At 35.1% G+C, this 8910-nt stretch overlaps 1 protein-coding gene across 2 annotated transcripts; it reads left to right on the top strand.

Annotated features, from left to right (window-relative positions):
- The first annotated feature begins 2388 nt into the window (after positions 1 to 2388).
- On the top strand, positions 2389 to 6305 carry LOC127090985 (uncharacterized). 2 transcript variants are annotated; one of them, XM_051029474.1, is made up of 3 exons: positions 2389 to 2852; positions 2952 to 4785; positions 5660 to 6305. In XM_051029474.1, exons 2-3 carry the CDS (start codon positions 3178 to 3180, stop codon positions 5996 to 5998), a joined length of 1947 nt encoding a protein of 648 aa, XP_050885431.1. In that variant the 5' UTR covers positions 2389 to 2852; positions 2952 to 3177; the 3' UTR covers positions 5999 to 6305. The 2 variants fall into 2 exon arrangements, with proteins under 2 accessions (XP_050885431.1, XP_050885432.1); XM_051029475.1 differs by lacking the exon at positions 2389 to 2852 and having other exon boundaries at positions 2859 to 4785.
- The last annotated feature ends 2605 nt before the right edge of the window (positions 6306 to 8910 follow it).

Below are 8910 nucleotides of genomic sequence, written 5' to 3'. Positions count from 1 at the left end.
AGCATGAGGTTGGTCCAGACTACCATCCCTAAAGCCCGTCAACCACAACTCGTTCACATTCCCGTATGCACAAAAGTAAGTTCTTAACAATTAACGATATTTACTTACTTTACTGATTATTATCTCTAAATAATATATTTACTTTTTTGGGGCAAATGGTTAGCTCGTGATATGAGTTACAACAAATGTCATAGACATTGTATTACCCAATATCTCAATCTCTTGGATCACCTTCGACCAACAAATGTTTTGTCATTAACCGAATTAATTCTTAATAATTTGTTTTTAATATCACTCATTTTATAATCTAATACATTTTCACATTTCAGTTCATTTGGCGTCCATATCTAAACTTGGATCATGACCATGAAATCAACGAACAAGATGCAGCTGTTTTGACTACATGCACACCGATCATAAGGTTCACCACTATGGAGATGCACCACAGTGACTGTATTAAATTGCAGTTCGGTATGATTCAACACATCCAGGATCTCCCGGCAAACCTCGGAGAATGACATCTACGAAGAGTTAACGACCAATGGAACTTTAATCCTTGGAAAAGCTTTGCTAGATCAGAGTGTCGAAAATGGAAGCACCTCCAAGACCATGTCTTAAGTGACGTTATGATGCCAACCGAAGAAAAAACAACTCATAATTATATGGCTTGGTACAAATCAGTTGGATTTGAGTTCCTCGCTGAGGATATGTACTTATACGACCCACGTCGGGTAACTTACACACAAACATCTAACCCCCCACAACATTGTCAGACTGATTACTCACAACCCCATACCCATCAAAATTATCGGCCCACAAACAGAAAAACCTACGACCTTAACATGCTAAATACCCAACCACAATACCAAGAGTATTCCCCCGTACCACAACCAACAAGAAGATCATCATCAAGACACCCAACATCGCTATGCGCCTAACACATCACCCTACCATAGCCGCCTTAGCTAAAACACTCAGCGATCATTTAACATCAACCGTCTCTCCTACTATAACCAAGAAGCCCAAACATCACAAAACCAAAACATGCAACAACCATATGGCTACCAAACACCACAACAACCATTTCAACCTTTCCTCGACGCATCATTCACACCAATGTCGCCCTTCAATCGTCTCGGTCACACTCAAATAAGTCAAACATAACCCAACTAATCTGGCATGGGTCACAGACTCAACTATGGCGGTAACGCTTCATTGCGTACACAAGACTACGTGAATTTGTCAAAATATCTTAGGGAATCTTCTGCAGGTGGTGGTGATGTCCTGGGCCCTCAAATCCTTAAACACCCGGGATGAATCATCAACGTGGATTAGGCCACGTATTCGGGTAGCTAGGGGATGTGATACCAGAGGTCGGTTGAGTCATCCCGGTCAACGACATTAGTATTTTTGGTATTCTTATGTAAACGCATATTAATATCAATACCAATTGATCAAATTTTGATTTTTAAATAAAATATCCATTATTTTCAAAAATAAAATTCAGAACATAGAGATTAATTGGTGCCTCCTCTCATTCCTTGCACATCACCAATTGGATTGACAATACCATGTGCAAAAGCCAATTCAATTAACATCTCCTCTTTAAATTTAAGGGTAGACGTCAATTCATCTGACACGCGTACTTCAATGTGACGTAATTTGAGATTTTTTTTAAAAAATTAGGTTATTTAAGTAAAAAATTCTAATTCAATCTTTTTTTTTTCTAAAATATAAATACATTTTTTTTCTCATATCTAAAAAAATATAAATACATTTTTTTTCTCATGTAAAAGAATATAAATAGATATTTAATCGATGAGTAGAACAAATTTTGTCACTTATTTTTATTGAATCCAACATAGTTATTTACCGTAAGAAAATAGAAAAAGCAAACACCTACTTTTGTGGATCACATGCATATCTTACCATTTTCCATTTCATCATTTCTATCCAATGGACCCTTCCTTCCCTGCTCACTTTTCCTCTGCCTTCTTCTTATCCAACATCACTTTTCTTCTCACATAAAACTTCATCTCCAAAAGTTACAAATCCCTTTCCTTTCTTATCATTACATTTCTCACCTTAATTAGGTAAAACATGTTACTACATATAAAAAGTTATTGATCTAAAATTATTTATAGTATCTTTCGCTGAATCTTATTGTTCTTAATTATTTTTATAAGCTAACAAAATAAAAAGGATTAAATTTCTAGTTCACATTTTATATATATCTTACGCACAAATTAAATCCTAAATCTCGTTTAAGGATAAAGCTAAAAATGAATTGAAATAAAAAAGAAAATTTCCTTTTTCAAATTTGAAGGCTTAGAATATTATAATTGACCTAGAAAATTGTTTGACAAGGTGTTAGAGACACACATAGACACGACATGATTTTGTAGACCTTGACTCACTCCACCATGATATTCTTTTCTTTTCATCTCTATTTCATTTTTAACTCTTTATTATCACTTTGAATTCTTTATCCATTTTTAGATATTCCTTTTACAACATAAACAACTTTCTCTTTCTTTTCCTTTCTTTCTACCCTTTTCTCTTTTCTTAGATCTCTCTCTCTCTCTATTCCTTTCTTCACTTTACACTTTCTTTCTTGTGTCTTGTGTTTTCTGATTTTCTTTTATTTTATATCTCTTCATCATTTTTTTATTATACATTTTTTTCATATGCATGTTCTCTCCATGCTTGTCTGATCTGGATTGGATCACAAGGATCTTTGCTGTTTTTCCTTTTTGTTTCCTACTTCTAACGTTACTGGTGGGGTTTAATTTCACTTTTCTTTAATAATCCCTTGATTTTTAGGGTCATAATCATTTCAACAAAAGAACAAGGTTAGTAACTTACTTTACAATCTTTTCAATGCTTCATCTCTGACCCCACAACATGTTTTTCTATTATGCTTTTTTCATTTTGGTTTGTTATGGATATAGGGATAGGGACCATTTTGTTGTGTTGTCGAAGGAAATTGTGAACAAGGGTTTTTTCAAGTGCTGATTTGATTGTTTCTGCATGTTTGTGGTGTCCCAATTGGGAAAAGTTTTGATTTTTGATGGTGGTATGTGTTTCTGATTGTGATTGTGATTGTGATTTTGGTTGTTAGTGTGGGTTGGTGTTTTCTATTCCGTTGCATCCGTCTATCCCTTGGGCTATTGGGTTATGGCAGGGATTGATGTTGCAAAGTTTGGTCATAGTCCTGTTCATAAGGCTGTAATTTTGAAGGATTATGGTGAGCTCAAGAGGATACTTGGGGGTTTACCTAAGCTGTGTAATGTGGCGGAGATTCGTTCCGAGGCTGTTTCGAATTTAGAGGAGGAGAAGGCGGATGTCATTTCGGCTGTCATTGATAGGCGTGATGTGCCGAATCGTGATACCCCTCTTCACTTGGCTGTGAAATTAGGGGACGAAGTGGCGGCGGAGATGCTTATGGTTGTTGGTGCAGATTGGAGTTTGCAGAATGAACAAGGGTGGAGTGCTCTTCAAGAAGCTATTTGCAGCCGGGAAGAGCGTATTGCCAAGATTATTATTAAGCATTATCAGCCTCTGGCATGGGCGAAATGGTGTAGACGGTTGCCTCGTTTGGTAGCGACCATGCGAAGGATGAGAGACTTTTATATGGAGATTACATTCAATTTCGAGAGTTCTGTGATTCCGTTCATTTCAAGGATTGCACCTTCGGATACTTACAAGATTTGGAAAAGGGGTGCGAATCTAAGGGCTGACATGACTTTGGCTGGTTTTGACGGTTTTAGAATTCAGAGATCGGATCAAAGTGTTCTTTTTCTTGGTGATGGTTCTGAGGATGGGAAAGTACAGCCTGGATCACTCTGCATGATCTCACACAAGGAAAAAGAGGTTCTGAATGCTCTAGATGATGCGGCCTTTGCGGCAAACGACGAAGAAGTTCAGCAAGAAGTGGCTGCAATGTCTAAAACAAATATATTTAGGCCCGGGATTGATGTTACTCAGGCAGTTCTTTTGCCTCAGTTGACTTGGAGGCGGCAGGAGAAAACAGAAATGGTAGGACCTTGGAAAGCTAAGGTGTATGATATGCACAATGTTGTTGTAAGTATAAAATCTAGAGGAGTTCCTGGAGCTATGACAGACGACGAGTTATTCTCGACTTGCAATGAAAATGAAACTGAGAGTGAAGAACTTAATGATATTTTGACTGAAGATGAAAGAAGACAGTTGGAGGATGCACTTAAATTGGATTCATCAGAGCAGAACAATGATAGTGATGAGGTGATCATTCCACATCGTCAAAGCTTTAGGGATATTCCTATTGAAGACGCGAGCGGTAGCACTAGTGGAGAAAATAAGCACGAAAAGAAAGGATGGTTTGGCGGATGGAGAAAAAAAGATTCTAAGCATGAAATAGCATCAAAAAAGTTTGTGCCACCAAGAAATTCTCTTTGCGCAGAAGAAAAGGTTAGCGATTTGTTGGGAGATTCTCCTTCGACAAATCAGATTAAGCCAGGAAGACATTCTGTTGAGGTAGTTGTGAGGGGTGATGAGCAGCGGAGGAAAAAAGAGGCCAAAGCTTCTTCTGCAAATTCTGATAGCAGAAATCGTCACAAGGATGGAAGCCGTGAAAATGAATATAAGAAAGGGTTGAGGCCTATTCTTTGGCTTTCCCCAAACTTTCCATTAAAAATTGAAGAACTCTTGCCATTGCTAGACATTGTTGCAAACAAAGTTAAAGCCATTCGGCGTTTAAGAGAACTCCTTACAACAAAACTTCCAATGGGAACTTTTCCTGTTAAGGTCAGTGCTTGCTCATCATCTTCAATTTAATACCTGTTGCTAAGAATGTTTCTAAATGATTCAATGATAAATCTTATGATCCTGATTTTTTTTTTGTTGAGACTTAGCAATGTTTTACAATTGAATTGCCATGTCAGTGAATGTGAATGTTCAAGTATCTTAGCTGTATGTTGGTATTGTTTTGATACTAATTTTAGAATACAAGCAAACTATTTCATTTTGACAAAAACTGTTTTCGAAAACCCAAAGTTTGGAATGGATGCAAAAGTTAAGAGCTTACTACATTAGCAACAAATAATTTTGTTGTAGCTTGAATTGGATTGCAAGAGTTTCAGTGTCACTTTGATTGAATTGTTGCTACTTGCTAAAGTTTTCAATTCAAGAAATTTCTCTAGACTCCTTATTCTTATTTGGTTCTTGGGGGGGAATAAGAATTCTCATTTAGTTCTAGACGGGTTGGTGTACTGTGAACCGATTAATTCTTTCATTTGTACTTTTCTCTGTATGCATTTTTTGGAATCGATAAAAACTGATGTATGTTTATCAAGCTTCTTCAGAAATGAGGCTGCAATCCTTAGCTCAACTTGATATTGAAACACTTGTAAGCCATCAGATTCTTCACATTCATCTTTCCGGGTCGTTCAATCCTCCGGGCTAGCTAGGTCATATTGGTTTTAGTTTAGCGCAAAACATCAAGACTTGAAGTTAAACCTTGTTCTTTCCAAACATTCTTGAGATGCAGATTTAATTTACTTTTTCAGCTACATATTTGAAGGCTTTTCCTTTGTTCTTAAACTCTATTATCTCTTATATGTTTTCCCCTATCTTTCTTTACAAATGATTTAAAACTCATTGCTCCTGTTTGCATATTCAGGTTGCGATTCCGGTGGTTCCCACCATTAGAGTATTGGTTACTTTTACAAAATTTGAAGAACTACAGCCATTAGACGAGTTTGCAACGCCACCGTCAAGTCCATCTGCGTCCGGCGAAGAGAGTCCTACGACAACAAATTTGCCGGCTTCGTCTTGGTTTCAGTGGATAAAGGCTCCATACCGCCCTAGTTCATCTGCGGCAGGTTCCAGCAGTAGGATAGAAAATACTCCAGACCCATTTGCAATTCCTCCAGATTATACTTGGGTGACTGCGGAAGAAAAGAAGAAAAAGATGCTAGAGAAGAACAAATCAAAGAAAGGGAAAAGTCATAAACAATGATGCTGTGCTGCAGCGCATACAAGGAAGCAATGAAACATTGCTGGACTTTTCAAGTTTACACCATGGATTTGTTCACTGTGTTTCAATACAAACCAATATAACTCAAGTAATGTTGCAATCACACATTGAGAAACTTTTATCTTCATGATTAGAGTTTGAATTCAAGTGCATTTGATTACAATAATTATAATGATTCCTCTTGATTTTATTCATGTTGTAAATATATTGAAGATATTGTTTTCTAGGTTTGGGATTTATCTTACTTTTTTTTTTACAATAGAATTTATCATAACTTGTTTTATTATTATATTTTTGATTGAATTACTACTATTATTATTATTATCATAATTTTTTTTCTAACCATTTGAAGGTTTCATGTGCAAGCTTGTATTAAGGAACTTTGTCCTTGCACTATTAAACCCTAGAAGCTTCACATTTACTACCGTCATTAACTTGATTGTTTGTGACTTTGTCAAATACAATGACAGAGATTTCAACCAAACACCATCATTATTTGATAATTTGTTGACCCTATTGCGAACCTCAGTTTTATATCCGAACATTACTATATCTTGAATCGTGGAGAGTACATTGTTGGAATATTTTTATTCCAATAATTCAACTTAAGGCTAATATCAATTATGAGTAATAGTTACTTAGAGGTTTCTTGGCCATCCCCAAATTATATTTGACATCCCCGATTTCAATAATACTCAAGTTGCTTTTGTAAAAATTTAGGACAAAAATTCGGTAAAATATACGGTAGAACATACTAAAAAATTTGAAACCTAGAAAAAAAAATCGGTAGTATATATGAAAATTTTGGTTAATCGAAAATTTCAAAATATTTGGAATTTTGATTAGTATTGATTTTTTTAAAACATCCATAAGTTACTAGATATTTCGTCTATGAATGAAAAATCCGGTAGTTATAAAAAGAGTGAAAATTTAATGGTTGAGATTTTTCTAGCACTTTTGTATGGTTGTGATTGTATCAACCGTTTTGTGTGATTCAGAATAAATGATAAGTTGTATAAATAAGGTTTATGTGTTATTGAGAAAAATATCTAAGAATGTCTTTTCCTCAATTTTTGTTTAAGGTAAAAGTGTACTTCAATAAGGCGAAACATCACGTAGAGTTTCGACTTCTGAAGGAAACCGTCTATTTCGCTGTCTTGAGATCCACATTGAATGATTTGTTTCCCGACACCGATAACAGAAATGTGAGAAATGTCGAGTTTTGTGAAAATTGGATTAATACTGATGGAATGGTGAAATACAACTTTATTGAGTTGAAGACCAATGAAGATTTGAAAGCTATGTGAAGATCATATCACAGTAGGCTAACTAAAAGACCGATCGAGTTTTATGCAACAATTTCTAGATTTGTCGACGACGTAATCAAAGATGTTGAAACGTTCAGAATCATCTGGTAGTATTTAGGTTTTCTTATATATTATTGTTTTCTTAAGTTATGTAATCATCTGTCTAAGTTATGTAACCGTTTATCAAATGTTAAGTTATGTTCATCATACATCAATGGAAGTGTCAAAATGTTATCTAATAAACAATTTTGTACAAATATATGAGTAATACTAAACATAATATACAAATAATAATAATGTCTAAATAGGCCCCCCCACGTGCTATGCGTGTTGCCTGCGCTGGTAAACTATAAACCTCGTCATCTGGGTTCACGGAACCCATAAGGTTATCTATAATCTACACCATGTGAAGGCGGTGAAGACGGCGACATGCCATCAGAAGGTACCTTGACATCATCATGAGAAGATTATGCATGTGAAGATCTAACATGAGAAGATCCAACATTGTATCCATATTGCCCACGTAAGATGATACGAGGGTGTGATACCGTAAGGTACCACTCCAAATACTATGTGTTAATCTTACCAAAAAAAAACCATATGCACATGCTTTGGGATTGTGAGGAGGATTTAACCTGTCACCTTCTAATTAAACTTGGCACCCCCACATAGCGGTTGTTATTACCTTTATGTTTTTGCTATAAAAAATTGGTTTTTTTTTTGCGTTTATTGGAATTTTCGAAAATATACTGAAATTTTCCGAAATTTTTAGTAACAAATCAATGATTTCCAGAAATATTTTTGAAGAAATACCGGAATTTTCAAAAAAATAAAATTTGAATTTTTTGAATTATTTTTACACTATTGAAAATTTTGAAATTTTCGATAAAGTACCACACTTTTCAAAAAAATTAGTAAACTACAACACTTTTTGAAATTTCTGGTAGTGTAATTTTTTTCTTTCAAAAAAACGATAAAAATTTCATATCTACAATTTAAAAATGAACTACCGAAAATTTCATTCGCACTTTTGACTCAAATTTGTCCATGGACAGTTTGAGAATTATGAAAATATATGGGATGTCAGGTTTAATATGGAGGGTGGTAGGTTAAATCCTTGAATGCGAGGATGCTCATAACTCCTCAGACCAATTAATCATTAAAGATTATTGGGCCAATTTTTTCAGATTTGGTTTACACATTTGGTTGGAGATTTTGTGTTGGCATCCCTCCATCTTGGCCTGACACCTCCACATATTTCCATAATACCTATGTTATCCTCTTCAAAATCCGGGCTAAAAATTCGAATGAACAATCAAAATATCAAGTAGTAATTTAAAAATTCGGTATACCAGATATTTCAAAAATCTGGTATATTGTGGGGCATACCAGTTTTTTTTAAAGTACCTATTTTTACTGGTTTTTTTATTACAGTTGAAAAATCCATTAGTTCAAGATGTACCCGTTTTTTAAAAATGTTAGTTACTTATTGAAGTTTTTGTGGATCCGTGAAAAATCGGGTAGTTTTAATTGAGTTTTACTTGAATGGTTGAGATTTTGCCGACTGTTTTGTGTGGTTCATAATGA

The sequence above is a fragment of the Lathyrus oleraceus genome, chromosome 6, assembly GCF_024323335.1.
Source record: "Lathyrus oleraceus cultivar Zhongwan6 chromosome 6, CAAS_Psat_ZW6_1.0, whole genome shotgun sequence".
NCBI lineage: Eukaryota > Viridiplantae > Streptophyta > Magnoliopsida > Fabales > Fabaceae > Lathyrus > Lathyrus oleraceus.
The sequence above is the reverse complement of the archived record's forward strand: the minus strand, read 5'-3'. Positions and strand labels throughout refer to the sequence as shown.